We start from the raw sequence: 24,438 nt of genomic DNA, 5'->3' as shown, positions 1-24,438 counted from the left end.
AGTGCCCATAAATTAACATTGCTGTAAATACACCAGCGAGGAGGCTTTTTTTCATCTGTAGTACCTGAAACATTTTTGCATACTCCCCCTTAAAACACATCAGAGTATTACAGAAAATAAAAAGGTATACATCAAGAAAAACATGCAAATGACATGCAAACATACATATTCCACACTATTTGGCTTTTCACATGACTTAATTTGGTGTACCGTCCACATAACTCGCAAACAAAGTGTAAGTGGGTTTGGAATTGGGCCTCTAACATCCTCAAGCTAAACATTCCTCTCACTCTCTCGTCTGTATGACAGCGCATGCGCGAGGAGATGGAGGAGATAACGCAGCAGCAGCTGGTCCATGACAAGTACTGCAAGGAGATGATGGGGTTTGGAACCAAGCCCCGACATATCACCCCCTTTACCAGCTTCCAGTCGGTGCAGCCGCAGCAGTCCAACGCGTTGCTAGGCCTGCTGGGATACAGCTCGCCGCAGGGCTTCCTCAGCTTCGGAGCCACGCCGGCCCCCGCCAAGACCTCGCTGGTGGAGAGTCGCTACTGCCGAGAGCTGATGGAGGAGCGCTTCGACCAGGTAGGGTTAACAGAAGAGGTCTCGATTTTCACCGAATGCAAAAGTAGTTTTTTGGTAATTGCTGACACTTCTTCTGTTTACCAATAGATTTGTGATAGAAAACTAATTGTGTTAGATGTATCATTTGTGACAGTCAAAAAGTTGAAACTTACATCATTTAAATGAGTAATACTGCTACTTAGCTCACAGACCATTGAAGCAGGCTCACACACAGATGTATGTGTCAAAAACACAATGCCAGTGCTGTTTTAATCCCAAGATGAATCAGAGTTAACTTACGTTTTTATTATGTACCTGATCCAGGTGTGTCACTGGGTGCTGAAATACAGGACCAGTAAAAATCCTCTGATCCAGATGAGCATCCTCAACCTGCTGCCACGCCTGGCTGCCTTCCAGCCTAATACCTTCACAGGTTGGAATAGTTTGTGCAAAAAGCCATCTTTTATAATTGTGACATACAGCCATGTATTTTGTCTCAGCATTGTGCCCACTAGGCTTTTTGTTAAGTATGGACAATAAATGACTTACTCCTAGTCAGGTGATTCATGTGTTACTTCCTGTCCAACTCTGTGTCTAACCATTTCCCTTCGTGTTTCTTCCATCCCCTGTGCAGACCAGTACCTGTCGGACACTATGAGCTACCTGCTGGGCTGTCTGAAGAAGGAGAAGGAGAGGACGGCAGCTTTCCAGGCTCTGGGGCTGCTGGTGGTGGCCGTCAGAACAGAAATCCAGCCGTACCTCCCCAAGATCCTCGAGATTATCAAGGCTGCCCTGCCACTTAAGGACTTTGCACACAAGTCAGTAATTAAATACAGGACGTTGGTTATTTCTAGTCTCTCGATAACCTAAACTATGTACACTTTTTTTTAACTTTCACTGTCTTTCTTGTCTGCAGGAGACAGAAGACCATGCAGGTGGACGCCACAGTGTTCACTTGTATAAGCATGCTGTCCAGAGCTATGGGTCCCAGCATCCAACCAGACATCAAGGAGCTGCTGGAGCCCATGCTGGCTGTGGGCCTCAGGTAGGACAGAATGACTTCACCAGTGGTGGGAAAGTAGTCAGATCCTTCACTTGAGTTAAAGTAGTAATACCACAGTATTTAACGCATGTGTAGTAAAATATTTAACGCATTTAACGCATGTGCAGAATGGCCCGCCCCTTACGTGCCACCAGTGGCAGCGCCAGGGTATGGCTGGGGTAGGCTACACCCATACCAAGAAATGGCTTAGCCCCACCATGAAAAATGATGTTAAAGTAAGCAAAATAAAGTCTGCCAACTCGCGCGGAGTAAATTGCACAGACAGCAGTTAGTAACATTGATTTCAGTAGCCACGGTTTTGAAAACTTTTGTCACGTAGTGATCGTCTTCTCAATAGAACATCTTTGATAACGGCGTGGTGTTGTTGCAGGAAGTCCCGACGGAGAATACTTTTGCTGTAGTACAGGGGTGCACATAACTGGTACGCAGGTTATGTGCGTAATCTGAAATGCGTACCGTCACTTGTGTCACAAAGCGCATTTGCGTACCGACGTACTTGTGAAGCTTTTCCAGAAGGCGACAGAGTCGGTCTCCGTGTGCACAGACAGGGCTGCTGTTAACGTCGGTCTGTACAACGGAATTGTGCCAAAACTACGCCAACCAGCTGCGGAGGGAGACTCCCCCCCCCCCCCCCCATCACTGGAGAACTGCGCTAAAACAGCTGATCACAACGTTCACACTCTGTGGTTACGAAGTACTCGACTTTCCTGAAGTACTCCCCCGTTGATAGAAATCAACACGTAATGAATTAAGACCCCACGGTTTGATGATTGATAGGTGTGTGGGTTGTCTTTCATTTTGACACGCAGAATTTTTTTATAATAAACATAGATACTGTATGTTAAATTTATATATCCGCCTTCTTTCATTTATCTTTCCATTCCCACAACAATATATATAAATAAATGGCATATTTTGGACATAGTTCGAATGGTGATTAATCATGATTAATTCATTTTTAAACTGTGATTAATCTGATTAAAATTGTTAATCGTTTGACAGCCCTAATTTATATATATAAATATATCATCCAGGTGTATCAGGTCATTTATGTGAAAATAAACTACAAATGTCAAATAAATATAGTGCGGTAAAATAGTACAATATTGTTCTCTGAGATGTAGTAAAGTAGAAGTCATTGGAAAATACTCAAGCAAAGTACAATTATCTCATTATTATACTAACATTATAGTACTTATAGAGTAAATGCACTTAGTTACATTACACCACTGGGTTTCACTACTATGGGGAATGATTCCAGTAAATATTCTGGATTGGATTTTGTACTGGATTTACTCAAGTAGATCCAGAGTTTGACTTCTATGGATAGGTTTTAAGTTACATGTTTTGATACACAACACACGCCTTCGTCTTATTCGAAAGATGACAATGATTGTTTTTTTGGTCCATTTCTTTCCTATTCGTGTAGTCCTGCGCTGACGGCAGTGCTGTACGACCTAAGCCGTCAGATCCCGCAGCTGAAGAAGGACATCCAGGACGGCCTGCTGAAGATGCTCTCCCTGGTGCTGATGCACAAACCTCTGCGTCACCCCGGCATGCCCAAAGGCCTGGCTCACCAGCTGGCCTCTCCTAGCCTCACCAACATCCCAGAGGCCAGCGATGTAGGCAGCATCACCCTGGCCCTGCGCACACTGGGAAGCTTTGAGTTTGAAGGCAAGAACCTCTAAAGGACTCAGCAGATTCTATTTTTATTTCTCAGGGGAGGGAAACTCCACAGATTGAAAAACAAGGGCAGAGCCTAAGTTCTGTTCTTAAGCACCACACTCCATTGATCTTAAACTGGGTTCTGTCAGCTGATAAAAAATGATTTTAAATGGGAGAATTAAAGCCCTAAAATCACGAAGCATGGAAAGAAATACCTTGAGTTGCTGCTCTCTACACATTCAGTGAAGTTGGACAAGTGTTTTAAATTGAACACACAGTCTGTAAGAAAGTAAGTGATCTGCAGAAATGGCTTGAGTGGTTTTTGTCTGGAATTAGGGCTCGAGACATAACACTTAATCATGGAGCAAACTGCAGAGAAACAATAACTGCTCAGTCTTTGAGTTGATAACCTGTAGTAGACGGTGAGGTGGGATTGATAATAAAAAAAAACTGGTCACTAGATGAGGCTACTAAACGCCATCAAGCTGAACATTAGCTGCCTTTAGCTTAGCGGTGCTGACGTAGTCATGCAACCGTGATATCGTTTGTTTGTAGCCTAACGTTAGCTATTTATTTCTGCCAACTGTGTTAAAATGTCCCTATTATAAAAGTGGTGTTCATATTTTGAGATGATCTTGCTTAACAAACCTGTAAGTAACATACATTTGGTTTGCAACAGAGCTTATTTTCCTGAATATTTCAAAATCCAAAGGAAAAATCCCATTGGCTTTTATCGAGGGAGCACTTGCACTGCTAACTTATATCACTGCTCCACTCTATTGTAATGGATACTTTTGACATGCATTTAAAATGGTAAAAATACCTAAAATAGTCTATATAATTATCTGCATTGCTGCACTAAATAAATGTAAGTCTAAAATGTAGTTGCATGCCACATCTACCAGTTCAGGGATAAGCCTTTTTTTGTTCTTTCCCCAGGACACTCCCTCACCCAGTTTGTGCGTCACTGTGCCGATCATTTCCTGAACAGCGAACACAAGGAAATCCGAATGGAGGCAGCTCGGACCTGCTCCCGCCTCCTCACCCCCTCCATCCACCTGATAAGCGGCCATGTTGTCAGCCAGACCGCCGTGCAGGTGGTAGCAGATGTGCTCAGCAAGCTGCTAGTTGTTGGCATCACTGACCCAGGTAAACCATAAAAGTCTAATCAATTTAATTAAATGTCAATACAAATATTTTAATTATATATATTTTTTGTTTATATAACCATACTATTTTTGTTTATTTTACTAATTTTATTTAAATGTATATTTGATTGCACTTTCTTATTTTTACTTATTATGTTATAAAAATATCTTTATCAAGTTTTATTTTTGTATTTATTTTTTCATTTGAATCTGGTGTCAGAAAACCCAATTTCCCACTGGAATAAATAAAGTGTTTTGTTAAAATTGGACGGAAAGGGAAGAAATACCATACTACTTTATTGAGCATTGTTTCATTTTGAAATGTTTGTTTTATTTTGAAATGTATTTTTGATCTATCATACTCTTGCAAAAAAAGGCACTTAGTAGTAGTAGTAGTAGAACCTTTATTTATCCAGGAAAATCAATTAAGAACAAATTCTTATTTACAATGATGACCTGACAGGAGGCAAAGGCTTCCTGAGGGGATGGGGTTTGGGAGGAAATAAAAAGACAGACTCCGGGCACTACAGAACCCAGGAGACAACACAAACACATAGAGCAAAGATGACAGGCATAGCAGTTAAACATATAAAAACTCTAAAACAATATTGCTGTGGTTCAATCAGTCATTAAAATCAGCATCAGGCAAAGCAGCTACATGTGTGTACCAGGGTGTCAATAATAGTGACATTGAAGGTGCGGGGGGAGACAAAGGTTTTAATTTTTAATGTTTTTTGAAGGGTATTCCAGCTATCTGCTGCCGCACACTGAAAGGCGGAGCGGCCAAAGGATGTATGGGCTTTAGGGATCTTTAGCAGGATGCTTGTAGCTGACCGGGTGTTGTGCGTTGGGGGTGTGTGGAGTTGCAGTAATTGTGTGAGGTAGAAGGGGGTGAGGCCTAGGAGTGTTTTGTAAACAAACATCAGCCAGTGGATGTTGCGTCTGGTCTCAAGAGAGGGCCAGTTAGCCAGAGAGTACAGGTCACAGTGGTGTGTCCTGTAGGGGGCATTGGTGGTGAAGCGGATGGCGGAGTGATACAGAATGTCTAAATGATCGACAGCTCCTTTACACGCCGAGCGGTAGATGGTATCACCGTAGTCGAACAGAGGAAGGACAGTCATCTGGACCAGAGAGAGTTTAGCAGATGAAGTGAATGAGGAGCGATTCCTGTATAGAAAGCTGAGTCTAGCTTTGACCTTGGTCTGAATTTTGGAGAGATGTTCTGAGAATGACAGATTACTGTCAATCCAAAATCCAAGGTATTTATAAGATTTAACTATTTCGAGGTCCCGGCCATCGGCGGTCACAATAGTGCCAGTTTGGGAGGCACCACTGCGGCCAAACCACATGATCTTGGTTTTAGTGGTGTTCAGGACCAGGCCAAGGGCAGAGAGATGTGACTGGATTCTCTGAAAACTATCCTGAAGAGTTTTCAGGACAGTATCTGGGGAAGGGCCAGCAGTGTACAGAATCGTGTCATCAGCATATAGGTGGATAGAGGAGTTGCCCACTGATTTCTCCATGTCATTTATATATATTGAGAATAGGATGGGTGCTAGAATAGAGCCTTGTGGTACTCCCTTAGAGATGGATAGGGGCTGTGTCATCAGATTTTCAGATTTTACACACTGGGTGCGCATGGACAGGTAGTTTTCAAACCAGGCTATCGATTGGTTAGTGACACCAATGCTTCTAAGCTTTCCCAGAAGCAGTTGGTGATCTACAGTGTCGAAGGCTTTGGCAAGATCGATGAAAATGGCAGCACAGTATTGTCTGGAGTCAAGGGCATTGATGATATCATTTAGGACTTTGAGAGTCGCCGTCTCACACCCATGTCCTGCACGGAACCCAGACTGCATGTCAGATAGTATGTTGTAAGTCTTCAGAAACCATGTTAGCTGTTTGCAAACTAACTTTTCGAACACTTTCGCTATACAGGGTAGAATGGATATTGGACGATAGCAGTTGGGGTCAGCATGGTTTCCCCCTTTAAACAAAGGTTGCACTAAAGCTGCCTTCCAGGCAGAAGGTAGCACTGCTGTCTGTATGGACAGATTACAAAGGTGGGAGATAGCTTCTGCAATAATCGGGCTGCAACTTTAAAAAAGAAGGGGTCTAGCCCATCAAGACCTGCAGGTTTGTTGGGGTCAAGTTTGCTAAGGACCTCCAGCACATCGTTCTCACTAACTTCCTGTAGGCAGAAGCTGTGACATGGGGCTGCGCTAGAGGGGCTGGGTGGCGGAGTGTTGGTGGGGGGCTTAGGAGGCGCTATAGAGCCAAATAGGTTCCCACATTTAACAAAGTGCTGGTTAAAGAGCTCTGCTATGCGTTCATTACCGGTGACTACTGTGTCCTCAATAACGAGGGAGTTAGGGAGATGAGAGGATGGGGGTTTATTCTCCATCTCTTTCACTGTTTTCCAGAATGTCCTTGGATTGGATCCACAGAGGTTGAATTGATTATGGAAGTAATCAACCTTGGCTTTGCGGATAGCCTGTATAGATTTATTTCTAATTTTCCTGAATGATAGCCAATCGTCGTGGGATTTTGAGTGACGAGCCCTGCGCCAGGTGGAGTTCTTGAGGTGAAGCAGTTCAGCTAAATCTCGGTTAAACCAAGGACTGCATCGGTTTTTTATCCTCATTTTTTTTATGGGAGCATGTTTATTGATTACCATACTAAAGGAGTCATAAAAGAAGGACTATGCAGCATAGATGTCAGAGATCAAGCTAATTCTGTCCCACTTGATAGCAGCCAGGTCGTAGAGGAAGGCTTGTTCGTCGAAATGTTTCAGTATTCGTCTGTGAGTGGTAAGAACTGGCTGTTTAATTATGCCACCATTACGAATGCAGCCAATAAGACAGTGGTCACTGAGATCGCTACAGAAGACGCCAGTTTTGTACCTGTCAGGGTTATTTGTGAGGATGACATCAAGGAGGGTGGCTTTTTCTGGATTTTTGGTGTCATACCGTGTAGGAGTAAGGATAATCTGCGAGAGATTAAGAGAGTCCCATTGTTTTTGGACCTGCGCAGGAGGGTTGAGCATGTCCCAGTTTAGATCCCCCAGTAGTACAAACTCAGAATGAGTGTGGGGTGCCAGGAGGGAGCTGAGAGCAGGTAGGGTGTAGGCTGGGGCAGAGGGTGGGCGATAGCAGCCAGCGACTGTCAGTGTAGAGTTATTTGCCAGTTTAATGGTTACGATAAGTAGGTCAAATTGTTTGGGGACAGATTTACTAGTGGCGATAGAACACTGGAGGTGTTGCTTTGTGAATATGACTACTCCACCAGCTTTAGATGATCTATCCTGCCTAAATACATTATAACCAGCAATGCCGATATCAGAGTCTGGGATATTCTTCTTCAGCCAAGACTCAGTGATGACAAGCACCTCCGGATTTGAGCTGTGAACGAGTACTTTTATCTGGTACATTTTTGGCAGTAAGCTTCTAGCATTTACATGTAGAAAACCTAAAGCTTTACGAGAGCAGAAGTCAGGGGAACTCAGATAGTTGTGACAAAAATTGACATCAAGGCACAGGTCAGAACTAGGGCTACATACAATAGAAGGTCCAGGATGAACATGCACATTGCCCGATATCATCAGTAATAATACAATCAGGGCACGGCCAAGAGCTAGCAGTGAGTCACAATGCCTAGTTTGTTTTGTGCGCACAATGACAGTGGAATGTAATGTAATCATCTTGTGTAGAGACCTCATAATCACACAAGATAGTAGTGGCATGGTGTCAGAGTTTATGTTTGGTGTTAGCCCAAGGAACCTGAATATCAGCAACGAGTCATAGTCTCTGCCTACTGTATGGATATAGTTTGTTACGCAGGTGGGCAGCACTGCTGATGTTAAGTGCGTCGGTTCGCATTTGTTATGTGCAGGAGGGGGTGGGGAGGCGGCGAATAACGCAAAGAAAAAGCAGTACAGTTTGGGATTAGCCATTGTTAGTCCAGTGAGGTAGGAAGCAGCACTCACCCAGAGGTCAACAGTCCTTGGTATCAGTATATAATATCGATAGTTCGTGGTTATCCAGAGGTTAGCAGTCCGTAGTCCAGCAAGCTAACAGGTTGGTTAGCTAGCAGGTAGCTAACAGCAGGGCAGGTGGAACCAGGCCTCAGCTGTGTCTGCAGCTTTACTTCCTGTGTTTTTGTGAATCACTCCATATCCTAATCCAGGGATTTGTTGTAAACTAGGGGTGTAACGGTTCACAGAAGTCACGGTTCGGTTCGTACCTCGGTTTGGGGGTCACGGTTCGTTACGGTTCGGTACAACAAGAAAAAGCAAAAAAAGTCCCAAATGCGTAATTCCAGGTTTGTTGTTATTTATTTTTGAACAGTAGTGCAAGTTTCAGTTTCAAAATAAGGAACTCTGACATTTTGAATAATTAACTGTATTAAACAGTTAAAAACAAACTATACACAGTACACTCAGATGGCCATATTATCTATAATGGCTGATGTCAAACTAAAAGGTTTCATCAAGCTGTAAAACTAAAAAGAATGTCTTGAAAATATTACATCATAAATAATAAGAAAGTGTTTCCAGAGCGCAAAGTCGTTGAAAAACATTATGCCAAAAGCTTCCGTTATTTATTTTGGTTTCACGGCTTTCATGTCTATTGGCTTCTTAAAAACAGCGGGGATCAGCTGTTGAACTGCTGTTGTCTTTTGCTGGGCTCCAGTGATTGGCAAATCTGGGTGATGCCTTCTGATGTGATTTAGCATGTTTGGTGTGTGTTACCATTAGCATACCGCACCGCTATCGAACAACGCCGACACACCGTCCTCTTCCGATCCACCACTCGCACACTTCATCGTTATTGTAGTCCACAGGGAACCCGAAATGTTCCCACACAGCTGATTTAAAAGAAGCAGGTGGGTTCTAGCTCCTGTGTGTTATCTGAAATCGCAAACAGCTTTTAGGCGCAATACCGCCCCCGGGATTATAAATAGTGTAGTGGATGCTGCCCTGAAGGACATACTTTTTTCCCACTCGTAAAAAAAAGGCGTATTCGCCGTGTGACTGCATGTGCCGAACCGTGACGTCCGAACCGTGACGAATACGGATACCGTTACACCCCTATTGTCAACCATTGAAAAATCCATCCAGAGACGGGGAGAATAACTCCAATCCAGAAGGTGCGTGCGTGCGTGCGTGTGCGTGCGTGTGTGTGTGTCCACTGGAGCCGGGAGCCAGGTGGCGGAGCCGCAAAAGCCGCAGAAGAAGACCCGGTGTGAGACTAAAGCTCCGGAGGACGAGCCCGACTTTGCGCAGAATTCACCCCGAGGAAGGTGCACCCTGCCCGGGTTAAAGCGGTGCTGTCAGAGGGGGTCTGCGGTTCTCGGTAGTCCCGGATGTGTTGTTGCAAGAGCCGCTCACTGTGAGGCGGATACACTGAAAATTACACTACAAAATCAGTCAGCAGTCAGCAAGTGGTGGCTACAGCTTGAAGATGACAGCTCGCCTCTCATTTCCATGTCCATATACCACTTACTTATAAGACATGTTGCATATAATGGTAATAAGAATGGTGAAGTCAGAATATTTATTTTCCTTCTTCCCTCTGTGTTCTCCCAAAGATCCAGACATTCGATATTGTGTGCTTGCCTCCCTCGATGAGCGTTTTGACGCTCACTTGGCCCAGGCGGAGAACCTGCAGGCTCTGTTCGTTGCGCTAAACGATGAGGTGTTTGAGATCAGAGAGCTGGCCATCTGCACCATCGGACGCCTCAGCAGCATGAACCCCGCTTTCGTCATGCCCTTCCTGCGCAAGATGCTCATCCAGGTAAGAGAGACCCAACAGATGGCACACTGTGAGTACTGTAAAGGTTAATTGTGTCGGTTGTTTGATATTGTTTTATTTATTTCTAAAGCAGGAGTTTAGTGTTAACCTGTTGAAAAAAACGTACCCCAATATTATTTATACTATATATTGTTATTTTTATATTTTTTATTTTCTTAATATATATATATTTTATTTTTTAACTTTAAAAAGAAAATGCATTAATGTGTCCTTCATATGAAGAGCTGGTTAATTACAAGAAAGGGATGTTAGTAATAATTAAAAACATTTATAATTTTACCATCATGCACATCTATTATTATATGTTGCTACTGTTTGGAAAGGTCACTTGTTGGCTGATGTTTCAGTGTTAAACCTCTAGATGGCAGCAAAGGCTTTTGTATTAGACACTGCTTAAACATCAAAAGTATTGCTCCATAAAACCAAAGTGAAGATTTCTTACTTAAGACCCGCTCCCATGACACCAACATTTACAATATGCATTTATTGTGTACACTATGCACCTTTTTAAGATGCCGTCCAGAGATAAAGACTCTATACTTGTCTCTGTTGTGAATCTTCTTGCAGATTTTAACGGAGTTGGAGCACAGTGGTGTCGGCAGGAACAAAGAGCAGAGCGCTCGTATGCTCGGTCATCTAGTCTCCAACGCCCCCCGCCTCATACGACCGTATATGGAGCCCATCCTCAAGGTACAAGTCTGCAGGTTCTCAATTGTAAAGGTGTATGAGTGCATCAATGTAAGCCAGACTGTTGCATCAGAGGAACATGTAGACTTATCTGAACAAATACAATTAGATTTTATAAATCAAGGTCTGTTAACCCCTCAAAATCTCAGAACAAACTGTCAGTGGATATGTTGCATTTTTGTTTTCGAAAAAAAGGAAGAAGAATTCATGGAATAAATAACTGTATATTTCTGGTACTGATCTTTTGAAAAACTGACCATCAATTGAGCACTTTTGGGAATATTTTTAAGATGTTAACCCTTATGACAAGAAATGTCATAAGGGCTGACATCCTCGTGGATTCATCTTCTTATTACAGACACCTGCATTTCCTAACATTCGGTCTATATGCTGTAAAATGTATTATCTCTTCGATTTACACACGGCATCTATTGCACGTCTGTCCGTCCTGGGAGAGGGATCCCTCCTCTGTTGCTCTCCCTGAGGTTTCTCCCATGTTCCCTTTAAACTGGGGGTTTTTCTCTGGAAGTTTTTCCTTGTACGATGTGAGGGTCTAAGGACAGAGGGTGTCGTTTTTCTCATACTGATATTCTGAACAATCTGTGCTGTTGTATTTGCTGTAAAGTGTCTCTACTGTAGGCTATTTTTATTATATGTACAGCACTTTGGCTCCACCAAACATCGTTTATAAATGTGCTATATAAATAAAACTTGATTTGATTTGAAGAAATAAGAATATATCATTAAAAACACCATGTTATAGGATCTTACTGCAAAACGATATGCAGGACTCCCTTAAAGCCATTAGAATCTAAATTCTTGAAGCTCTTTCAAAAAATAATTCTGAATAGTTAAATTGTGTATAGCTCTGGGGTTCCATGGTCAACATGATCCCTGTTACCTTTCCCTTTTTGCAGGCTCTCATTCTCAAGCTGAAAGACCCGGACCCCAACCCTGGAGTGGTCATCAGTGTCCTTGCGACCATCGGCGAGTTGGCCCAGGTAAGTGTCTCAATGTCGTGAAGTTTAAACCGTGTTAGCCAGTGTGTCATTGATTCTGTAGCTGTTGATGTTTGAGACCTCAATACATTCAAGCAGAAGTCTTTTCCCTGTACACATTTTACATTTTTGGAGTTTCTCACTGCAACAGTTTTTATGCAAGTCTTTTTTCTGAGGAGATTAGTTCAGGGTAGAGTCCTGCCTATGGGTGTGTGCCTTGCTCCACCCTCCTCCAGGTGATGCAATGGACCCTTCTAAGGAGTCAGGAAGGCACAGTTATGAGCAGGTGGAATATTCAGTGCAGACAGAGTGCAGGAGAAGCTCAGGTAGACCAAGTGTTCACAGTTGACTCAGTTCAGGGACAGCACAGGAAGACGCCAGAGAACGTAGGGTATGCGGTAACACAAAAAAAAAGAGAAGAGAGTTTGAATTCACTATGTGTAGAATTTGCAATAAAGCAACACAACAAATCCGACCCAAATTAAAGCTGTGATAGATGAACACAAAAATACTGAAGTTTTCCTAGGGCTGAATACTTGCTGAATCCAAACAGAAAAACATATATCACAATATTTTTTACCGAATAGAGTAGTGTAGGAACGAATATTAATCTCAGAAATGAGTTAGCATTTTAGCATCTTACCGCCTCTCGAGTTTTGGTTTGATGCCTGAAATTAGGTCTGTGGTAAACACAAGCTTACAAGACTATCAAGTTTTGTTCCATTACTTAAAATACATAATGAAACATCCCACTGGTGAACGTTTGAAGATTTATGTGTCTTAAATATGGCGGTTGCTAAAAGTGGCTAAATGACTCTTCATAACGATCAGTAACCGCCTATAGTTTAGTGGTGGTGTCGTAATGTCATGTAATCATGAGCTAATTATTTAATAGCATCACGTTTTTTACTTCTTGCTTAACGCTTCAACTATTCTGACAAGTGATGGTAACGTGAAGATTCATCCCGCTTAACTTACATTAATTTAATGTGTAAATATCATAAACATGTCTTTGCCACAGATCAGATTTTCCGCAAAGTCCCAAAATATTGTCCAGGAAGCCCTTGTGATGCTAACTTCCACGGCGGCCTACAAAATACATGATCACTGCACCACTCTACAGCAATATCGGGGCATTTGAACATTGATGAAAATGTTTACACAATGAGAGTTCTGATAAATAATCATCAGTCATATGGATTTATTGAGTGTGTTAAGGTAACCGATACGACATGAAGAACAGTCTGGCAAATTCAGAAAATGACATAATTTACTACAATGCACCCTTTAAAACCTTGTAAACACATTTATTATATCCCAAATCTAAGATGATAATATCTATTGTTCCTATAACAATATTGAATAAAATACCCCACGCCTAAGCCTATCCTTAAAATGTAACAATAAATGTATTTTTTTACATCAAAATTCTACAGACGGACTATAATTTAATATAGTCAGATCTAATCTGCCTCTTTAATGTAAAAGTCATTATTTAATCCCCATCTAAAACCAAAAGGACAGTATAGTATGATATTTCCAGGGTTTTGATTGCTCTGCCTGTCATGTCAGGTGAGCGGTCTCGAGATGAGGAAGTGGATGGACGAGCTTTTTCCAATCATCATGGACATGCTGCAGGACTCCTCCTCATTGGCCAAGCGACAGGTATGCCAAAAAAGTGTCTGCTTCATCTGAAATATAAAATTTATTTTATACATTTAAAATATTTAGTGATTTTTTTACAGTAAATACACGTCTACTTCAGTAAACATAACCGGCATCTCTGGAAACATTTAAAGTCATTTTTTGAGTGAATTGTGCTTCTGGTATTTCCTGTTTGAACAGTGTTGTGTGCCAGGAGGTAACACAAGGAGTCGATTGGATTGATGGCAGAAAAACAGGATTAATTGTCTTTTTTTCCAACACATAATAAGGACAATATAAGAATATCTATATAAAAAAACGTTGTTTGTTGGATATGTTCATTTACAATGCCTAGATAATGCATCCCAAACATTATGCTTCATGCTTCTCACTCAGTGGATTCTGCCTCTGACTTTCCACCAGGTGGCGCTGTGGACTCTGGGCCAGCAGGTGGCTAGCACAGGTTACGTGGTGGAGCCCTACCGCAAGTACCCCTCCCTTCTGGAGGTGCTGCTCAACTTCCTCAAGACGGAACAAAACCAGGGCATCAGGAGAGAGGTATGCACCTTTCATTTCCCCGAGGTTTTCTCAGTAGCAACGTGAACCCAACTCTGACTCATACCCATGCCAGAAACCCTAACCTGTCAACATACTAAACAAATGAAAGTCTGTTTATATGTATTGACTTTGACTGGTCAATTATAATCACAAGATTACGTTCAGTACGAGGCACATTTTCCATAGTCGTATGAAACTTTTCCCCAAAGTCTCGAGCTGTGACGTAAGTGATAATCGCCGGAGTTCCGTCCCTCGCCTATTACATTACGTATGTCTCACAGAGTCCATTGTCGCTGTGTATGGTTTGTGGCATGTGGATATTGACTCTGGCAACTGTCACTCTTGCATCCACTAATACACCTGAAATCTGAGGTTGACTATACTTTTCTACAGAAAGTAAATGGACTGCATTCATGTAGCGCTGTTCCTCTACTGACCACTGAAAGCTCTTTACAAAACACGTGCCAACATTCATCCATAAACACACACATTCTCAAGCTGATGGCCAAGTGCTATGAAAATATATATGGTGCAAAATGCGAGAGAGTGTAAAACCTGATGTGAGCACATGCAGAAAAAAAATCTGAGCTTGTGTGCATACATTTACACTTGTATAAAATATCCACATATCTGTGAACCAAATTTGTAGTCACAGAAGAAAATAAAAAGTTTTGTAGCTTGTAGAAAAAAAATGAACTGTGATGAAATGTTCACATTACAACTGCAACTTGGTTATTATAACCTCTCAAATCAGTCATTACAACTTCTCAAATCAGTCATTACAACTTCACGAATCTGCTCTGTGGCAGTATAAATCTACGAATCTGCGGCCTTGACTTTTGAGGGGGGTTGGAGCGAAGGGGCGGAGCGATCAGAACGATTAGGCGCAAGCTCGGGTCAGTCACACACAAGTGACTACTGTTGCCCCTTTCACACCAACGCAGCTCCCGTTCTAGCTCCGTTCTTCGCTCACAACAACAACAACAATGGGGGACTACTTCGGGTCGATGATCCTTTTAATCATACGAAGCCAGATTAAATTAAATAACTACTTCTCCAACCTTGTACTTTTCTCCAGAGTGCCGTGGTTCATTGTTTATTAATGTGTTACAGCGGCATTTACCGACCGCTGCAGTGCTGCTCGTCCACTGGAGTTTATTCTCCCGTTAAATCACAGCAGCGGCCACTGTAAAGTAGGCCTATTCACTGTCTGACTGTCACACAAGCAGCTGATAAATATCCCCAATTCCCCATAAGTGAATGTGTGTCAGTCTGAATTGACGCTGTTTGGCATCACAACGCTGTTATGAAAGTTTCTCTGGTATAAAATGGGTGATGTTAGCATAGCAACCAAAGCTAAACTGACTATATTGACTAGGCTAACTTGTGGCATAAACTGTTTTCTACAGGCACATTTTACCGGCGTATTTTTCATTATGATTCTACTTGTGATAGTCGGACATGACAACCTGTGCAGCCCATGTATTGATTGCATCTGATAGCTGCTATAATACAAAACAAAACGTCCGTCCCCTCAACAATGATCAATAACAGCGAACGGAGGGTCAAATAAACAGAATCACACGAAGCCTGGTTACTGGTTAGTGTTGCCTGACTTTATGAAGTGTGTTTTTTGTGTGTGGTTGCGTTCTAGTCACTTTGCTCTGTGCTACTGCTTGTTTCAACTTTTATTTGCCGTACTCTCCATAAACTGTTAGTTCAGGTTAATCTCGCCCCCTCCGACGTAAGCGTGACGTCTGCGGTTCTTGCCTAGACCGACACTTTTTTCGAGCTTGGTAAGAACCGGTTTTCGGGGAAAAGAGTCGTCTCCGCTGCGGCGTGAGCAGGAAAAACCAGTGCTTATCAGGCACAAGCTCCGAACCGGCCCTGGAACCGCGTTGGTGTGAAAGGGGCAACATGCAGGGTTCCGCAGTCATCCGTTTCGACCTGACATGGCTGTGTGACTGACCCGAGCTTGCGCCTCCTCGTTCTGATGGCTCCGCCCTTTCGCTCCAACCCCCCTTCCTCCCCATGTTCCTCCCCCCACATCTACAGGTGAAAACTACTTTAGCGACACATTCATTCCAAGAAGTGTAGCAAAAGTCAAGGCCGCAGATTCGTCGATTTATACTGCCACAGAGCAGATTCGTGAAGATGTAATGACTGATTTGAGAGGTTGTAATAAATAAAGTTGCAGTTGTAATGGAAAATATATAAAAAAAAAAATATATTTTTCTGCAAGTGAACATTTCATCACTAAGTTCATTTTTTTTCTACAAGCTACAAAACTTTTCTTTTTCTTCTGTGACTTCAAATTTGGTTCACAGATACGTAGATATTTTATACAAGTGTAAATGTATGCACACAAGCTCAGCTTTTTTTTCTGCAAGTGCTCACATCAGGTTTTACATGCTCTCGCATTTTGCACCATATCTACCTTCATAAGTGCTGCGTCACAGGAGAAGTCTTGCTCAAAGACACATGGTTTCTCTTTTGAGGAGCTGGTAATGGAACCAGGAACCTTTCGATTTCAAGGCAACCATTTTTCATAAGCCAAGTGTTTGGTACTAAAAAGATGGTTACTTCAAACTAATTTGAGTACTTTTGTATGTTTTCACATTTCCTTAAAGAAATACCCCACCCAAAATCGAGTTTGAATATCAAATACTACCTGCTGCCTACTCTACAGTTGACAGCATTTACTTCAGATTGCATGGGGACAAAAACCTTGTAACATACAAATGGTGCCATGTAGACACCAGGATTAAGCAAAAATAAACAATTTTTGGAATAGACAAATTATTATCTCTTCTTCTTCTGCTTTGATTTTGATTCTAAATAATTGTCCATCATTCAAGAACATCCATGGAGGCTTCCTAAACCACATTTTCTTTGTTCCATCCGATACCCACTTTGCCAATGAGTGGCTTAAAATGCTACTTCAACAGAGCTCCAGAGCTACAAGGACTTAATGGAACTCTTACTCTTGTTTTGAAAGAAATACTTATTGTCTTTGTGTCCGACAGGCCATCCGTGTACTGGGTCTTCTCGGAGCTCTGGACCCTTACAAGCACAAGGTGAACATCGGCATGATCGACCAATCACGAGACGCCTCTGCCGTCAGCCTCTCTGAGTCCAAGTCCAGTCAGGATTCAGGTAAGACACTATCTCTAATCAAATTTCTTGGAACAATGTTGGTTGGGAATGTTCACCCAGAGATCATAATACAGGATTTTTTGACATTATTATTTTTGTCACATTAGTATTCAGTTCTCAACTCTTGTAATTATATATTGCTACTTGGTGGTCAGATACCTTAGGACTTATTAACAACATTATACATGTCTCTACATTAATGTAACCAATCAAATCAGGTCGTACATAATCTGGCAGTACGGGGTGGCTTATTTTAAGAAAACAAATTCAATAGCACAAAACTTCAGAAGTTGCAGTTGGCATTTTAGAAGATCAATGGAAAAGTGATATGTGAAAAAAGGCAGCCAAAGATTAAACTGCCTCCATTTTCTTTCTCTTTAATGATTTAGTGATGCAACACAACTGGAGTCAAAAGTAAGGAGATTCACAGATTATATATTTGATACGTATAATAAATCAGCTGTTCATAGGGATTTTTTTTGCTGTGTTGACAAAATTCAATTCATTTTATTTAAAAACAATTACATATAAAAGTACAATCAAGGTACAAAATGGATAAAGATGAAATGGGACACCTGTATAAGCTATCTGAAGCTTTTGAATAGGAGCCCAGACACTAATGGTGCATTTCCACTACAGCGCAGTTTAAGCATGCCGTACCTGGCTCGTTTTTGGTTGCGTTCCCACTAGGCGTAGTTCCGGCTAGCGGGTACTTTTTCACAGTTTTCTGGCTCTCCAATGGCGCATTTCTACTGCAGGGCCTCGCACGGCTTAGTACGGTATAGTTAGGCCTTGTTAGGCCAGACTCACTTTATGCTGCGTTTCCATTACAGTTTAGTAGCTGGGGTAGTAACTATAGTAACGCAGTGTAGGCGGAGCCGTGATGTCATCTTCCATGCGAAACACAAAACCAACATCAGCCGTTAGCTGTTAGCCCTCAGAGCTCACAGCTCCTCATATCTGTTCAGAGACTAGACAAAAGTTAAACAAGTACAAACCACAGACTGTCTGTGTCATGGCGAATACAGTCGCTGGTTTATTTATGTCTGTATAGGCCGTTGTTTTGAGTGTGTGGACGGTCGGAGCATATACAACGTTAGCTTAGCCGATCTCCATTCAGAAAACAAGCATTTTAAAAGGTTTTTCGCCTGCCATCTACAGACTTGTCAAAGCATTAATTCATGGTTTTTACTAACCAGTATCAGTATGTTGTCACTTCGGCATCATTTTGAAACGTGTATTACAATTAAATCACGATAAAATATGTTCATTTTGTTGAAGTTGCCAGCGATTCTCTCACTAGTTTAGCATACTCAGCCCAGTTGTTGGCCCGGAACGAACCTCGATTTTGGAGATCCAGAAAACGGTGAAAAAGTACCCGCTAGCTGGAACTACGCCTAGTGGAAACGCAACCAAAAACTGAGTATGCTAAACTAGTGAGAGAATCGCTGGCAACTACAACAAAATGAACATATTTGACCGTGATTTAATTGTAATACACGTTTCAAAATGATGCCGAAGTAACAACATACTGATACCAGTTAGTAAAAACCATGAATTAATGCTTTGACAAGTCTGCAGACAGACGGCAGGCAAAACAACGTTTAAAATGCGTGTTTTCTGAATGGAGATCACAAGCTAACGTTGTATATCCTCCGACCGTCCACACTCACAACAACGGCCTATACAGACATAAATAAACCAGCGACTGTATTCGCCATGACACAGACAATTTGTACTTGTTTAACTTTTGTCTAGTTTCTGAGCAGATATGATGAGCTGTGAGCTTGAGTGCTAACACAGCTAATGGCTGATGTTGGTTTTGTGTTTCGCATTGAAGATGACGTCACGACTCCGTCTACACTGCGTTACTACAGTTACTACCCCAGTTCCTAAACTGTAATGGCAACGCAGCATAAAGCGAGCCTGGCCTACCAAGGCCTAACTATACCGTACTAAGCCGTGCGAGGCCCTGCAATGGAAATGCGCCATTAAAGACCATATTTAAATGATGTCTTACCAACACATCTAGAAGTCGAGAGTTAATCTATTATACAGAACCATTACAAATCAAACCCTTACTACTAAATGATCCTAAAACATTGACCTCATCAGTCTAAACATTGATTCATAATAGATTAGATATAATAAACACGGACGCATTACAAGCAAAGATAAAGATTACAGATAAAAGTTATACAATGTTTAATGTGGAAAACTTGACTAAGATACTCAACCATTTGAGATTGATTTTCACACATTTGTTCGTTCTAACATGAATGTATGCACATAAGGTTTTCTTTGGTCAGAATATGATCACTTTAGATTAAAACTGATGTAATCTTTAACCACTTGAATTTCTGAATATGACTCGCGAAACCGACGTCTGGCCAAAAGCACTTTGTTATCTACAGCTCATTAGAAATGGAGCGAAGTGAAGTGCTATGTCTACTCATTCGAGACAAACACAATATTTTAGAGGTCTTGCCCCTGCATTTGGAAAGTCAACAGCAACTACGGCTTTAGTTTTGAGGTTTGTTGGAGTTTTCGTTTTTCGGGATCCAATTTCTGGCTTCTGTCTGATGTTCGCCCAACTAGACCTTGAGAGCCTGACAATTCAGAGGGAAATGTAACCACGACAACTGGAGTGGGATTTGTCAGAGTCGAGATATTTAATTTAAAGAGAACCACTCTAGACAGACATCCCTTCAGGCATCTGTTTAATAGACTAATAATTATCTCCGCCAGGCCTGCTGTGCACATATGTGTGTGTGTATATATCTTTCTGTCTATTTGTCCATAGCCGATCTTGTAAACTTCTTGACTCATCAGCCTATCATGGTTGTTATAGCTCATATGTTTTTGCTCATTTATGACTATGCTTGAAGACATTGTGGTTGCTGTGAATTAACCATTTACATTTTTTTTTTAATTAAGTGAAACATTCTATTTTTGTTTAATATCTATCTCTGTTTGTGACCTACTCTATAAAAATCAGTAATTTCAACCCCAAAACACATTTTAGAAAGAGGAGATTCTTAGCTTTCCATTTTGTGTTCTCCAAATATTCGGCAAAGATCTTTAGCATAAAGTAATTACTTTCTTACCAAGACACAATTTGGAGAAAAAGGCCTTCAGAGAGGTATCCAGGAATCACGTTATGGGGGCATAGTACCCCTTGATCCCCATTAGAACCACCACTTGATTAGCTATAATTCTGAAATCTTTGTTAGCTTGTTAGCAGGCCCTCATGTAATATTCAACAATCGGCAGCTTATTGTTCGCAGAGATTCATCCATTGTATTGATGAGGCTAACTCATTTTAAGCAAGGAGCATCCAGGATGAGGATGTTTTTTTCCCTTGGATGATAGTAAGCTCGAAAGAAAGTTTTATATTCTGAAAGACAAGACTTTTTTTGTATAAAATCAGCCAAAAACCAAAAGTTTTTTTACATAAATCCAAAACAAATGTGGAATGCGCCAGTGCCACATCAGATTGATTTTGAGCAGGTCACATTTTGTCAATACGTTCATAGTCACAAACCATGATCAAAAAGCACGAGCCGTATGTAAACAAAGGTACCCTAGTCATTCTCTTACCCTTGCTTGTTTCTCTATGGAAAGATACATTCGTGATAACTATGTCATACTCCCCCCCTCTGTTATTTTTTAAGCTTTGACTCTTAGCAAACACCTATTATCAACCACAGTAAGTGCTAACAGTCTTCTCAGAGTTCAATCGGCTGCATTGTTCTTTACTTTCCACAATAAAAAAACTTTATAATCTGATGTTTTGGAATTTTTAGAGCCTTACCAGTAAGAATGGTAAAATAATTTATCCCAAAAAAAGGTTTTACGGAAAGGACATTGTGTCACCGAAAACATTATGATTCAGCTACTTATGAAAAGGAGGTGAACAAGTGCCTTGTTATGGATGGAAATTGTGACATTAAGATGGTGCAAAATAAAAGGTTAGGCTATCACTTAAAAAAAGGACGTCATTGGAGATGATAAGAATTCATGTAATGAAAAAAAAATGCAGGCCTCCACTCGTCTGACCCAGTCATGGGTCTCAAAGTGCGATCTGGGACAACAATAGGGTAATAGTTTTACCAGTTTGCTCTCTTGCTAAATAGACTGTGACTGGAACTGGAGGCTGTACTTCTGTCTGCAGATCTCTCAGTCTCAGTGTCTGGAGCACTTGCAATATTTGACAGCACGTATTTCCTTTGGTAGGAGTTCATTGGCTAGGCCCATCGCCTCACCGGACTAAAAACATCAAGTCACTGAAGAAAGTCAGGGTTATAAAACCGATGCACTTGAGGCGGAGTAAGTTGCTGTTTTAAATCTTTTATTATGGCTAGGGACGTTTTTTTCCTACATAGCTGAAGGCAAGGAACGTTTATTCATATAGCATATTTCAACACAAGGTAATTCAAAGTGCGTTACATAAAACATTAAAAGCATTACATTTAAAACAGGAAGAAAGCCAAGAAAATAAAATGGGAGAAATACTCCCTCTGGAGTGAGCTTTGGAATTGTAGCCTTTGCAGACCATTTACATGCACAACGACCTATATAACACACTACAGGAAAGGGAAGTGGAAAGTATTGAGTCTTGATTTAAAATAAGTAAACATGCAGTTTTCTTGGAGTTTGTTACAGATAAACGCACCATAATAATTGAACGCTGCTTCTCCATGTTTAGTTTGGATATATTTATTTTTAAGTCAATTATTTGACAAACAGGAAACCAGTGTGAAGACCCCAAAATGGAGTGATGGCATCTACTTCGTTTGGACTCTAGCAGCAGCATTCTTAATCAGCTGCAGCTTTATAAACTATTTTTCAAATCCTGAAGACTGAATTACTACTTTACTGCTGCCTTACTTAACTACACCAATGCCTGTTTGTTGGTTGTAAAGACACACATGTGTGTCACCATCTATCACCGTCATTAATCTAGACTTGCTGAAGGCCAGGATGATAAAAAGTCCAGCTTGCACGCTCTTTGCCAATATGTTTTCTCTACACTCGGGAGTCTTAAGGGAGACAACTGTGAAACTGTACTCCTGCAGAAGGCCATGAAACGCTGAATTCCAGACGTCTGTATTCTCAGATGCCTTGTAAAACTTAATAGCTCCGTATAGATAAATGGCCAAACTGACCCCATTTGCATTTTCTGTCACAAAACACATGAACAAAACCACTCATTAAAAAATAAATAAGAAAAAGTATATTATGAATGTTAAAAAGACCACCACTGGTGCTAGAGAAATACATACAATCTAATTCTTGGCACGACTGCTAAAACCCTCATGTGGCTCTTTAGGCCCCGGCCACACGGGGACGAAAACGGTCGTTTGCGTTACTGTTTAGTGTCATATAGACCGTGCGGCCACACGAGGACGACCGAATACGGCACTAAACGACTGCGGAAACGATAACGGGTCCCTAGGTGGATAGAACGGCATACGCAACGCTCTGGGGGGTCCAACGGCTCCGTGTGTACGCCCTATACGATCATTTTCTGATAATGATGAGGCAATAGCCCCGCCTCTCCCCACCTCTGCTGCTCACCCCCGCGTCAAAGTAAACTGCACCCTGAATTCAGATTATTTATCTTTCTCACGATATGGACATAAACGCGAGTGAAGTCTAATCTGACAGGACTGAGACACCTCTCAAACTCGCTAAACTAGTTATAAATATGTTTATTTTTACTCTCGGCCGGGTCACTCATTACTGGATCAGCTGCTGCATGAAACAGACACTGACGCTGTCAGAAGAGAGGGAGGAAAAAGAGAGGCTCCGTGTATTTTATCATTATATTATATAGAGTCGTTATTCATTTGTTTTAAAGCTCAATAAATAACAAAGAAGACCTTTGACCGGCACTTTTATAATTTTGTCGGAAGATTTAAACTTTAATACACGTTGGCTGGTGAAAAACTCTGCCCGGTTCCCTCGGCCCCCACCGCGGAGAATAAACAGAAGGGCAACCATGACAACCATGCTTCTTCGCTGCTTTTGTGGAGGAAGTTACAGCGCCACGTACAGGCTCCTGCATATGTACTGCAGCTTCTCCAGCGGTTGGAGCTAAACGGAGCGGTCTCGTGTGGACAGACACTATCAGGTGAATATTGCGTGTGGACGGAAGCTTTTTTGCGTTTGTGTTAATCCTATGCGTTTAGCCGTTTTCGTCCTCGTGTGGCCGGGGCCTTAGATTCTCCGGTACTTAGAGGGGATTTGGAGGTGGCTTATTACAGATTGTAGCAAAACACATGAATATCATTTTAGGGTTAAAGTGAGAAATACTGGGTGGCGCCGTTTGAAAGAAAGGCAAAGGACAGAGTTGGTGTGAGGAAAAAAACATTCCAGGAAAGTCTGTTTGGGTTGCAAATATATATTCAGTAATATGAAGGTGTTTTCCCTTCCCTGTAGTGTGTAATATAGGTGTGTGAGCATGTCAATGATCTAAAATCCCAAAGTTTCCTGTAGAGGGAGCTTTGCCCCCCCCCCCCTGCCTGAAATGCCTCCATTGACTCCTTTGTTTACTTCCCTAACATAACGACATCACTTTGTAACACTTGCGCTTCTATTGGCTAGCATTCCAACACATTGTATGTAATAGGCTTAGGCTGCGGCCCCACGAGGACGAAAACGGCTAAACGCATAGGATTAACGCAAATGCAATCGCAAACGGCTTCCGTCCACATGCAATAGTTATCCGGATAGTGTCTGCCCACACGAGACCGCTCCGTTTAGCTCCAACCGCTGGAGAAGCTGCAGTACATATGCAGGAGCCTCTACGTGGCGCTGTAACTTCCTCCACAAAAGCAGCGAAGAAGCATGGTTGTCATGGTTGCCCTTCTGTTTATTCTCCGCGGTGGGGGCCGAGGGAACCGGGCAGAGTTTTTCGCCAGTCAACGTGTATTAAAGTTGAAATCTTCCGGACACAATTATAAAAGTGCCGGTCAAAGGTCTTCTTTGTTATTTATTGAGCTTTAAAACAAATGAATAACGGCTCTATATAATATAATGATAAAATACACGGAGCCTCGCTTTTTCCTCCCTCTCTTCGGACAGCGCCAGTGTCTGTCTCATGCAGCAGCTCATCCAGTAATCAGTGACCCGGCCGA

At 41.8% G+C, this 24,438-nt stretch overlaps 1 protein-coding gene across 1 annotated transcript in view; it reads left to right on the top strand.

The window, feature by feature from the left end:
• Window positions 1–24,438, top strand: part of mtor (mechanistic target of rapamycin kinase) — a 141,472-nt gene that overhangs the window by 3,015 nt on the left and 114,019 nt on the right. Inside the window, 12 exon segments of the mRNA XM_034086211.2 lie at window positions 310–585; window positions 889–997; window positions 1,199–1,382; window positions 1,481–1,609; window positions 3,057–3,301; window positions 4,232–4,441; window positions 10,030–10,235; window positions 10,821–10,943; window positions 11,858–11,941; window positions 13,511–13,603; window positions 14,006–14,140; window positions 17,167–17,296. Coding sequence (XP_033942102.1) covers window positions 310–585; window positions 889–997; window positions 1,199–1,382; window positions 1,481–1,609; window positions 3,057–3,301; window positions 4,232–4,441; window positions 10,030–10,235; window positions 10,821–10,943; window positions 11,858–11,941; window positions 13,511–13,603; window positions 14,006–14,140; window positions 17,167–17,296 — 1,924 coding nt within the window.

This window comes from Pseudochaenichthys georgianus, chromosome 7, assembly GCF_902827115.2.
Source record: "Pseudochaenichthys georgianus chromosome 7, fPseGeo1.2, whole genome shotgun sequence".
In the NCBI taxonomy this organism is placed as follows: Eukaryota; Metazoa; Chordata; class Actinopteri; order Perciformes; family Channichthyidae; genus Pseudochaenichthys; species Pseudochaenichthys georgianus.
This window is presented reverse-complemented; position numbering and strand designations above follow the sequence as displayed.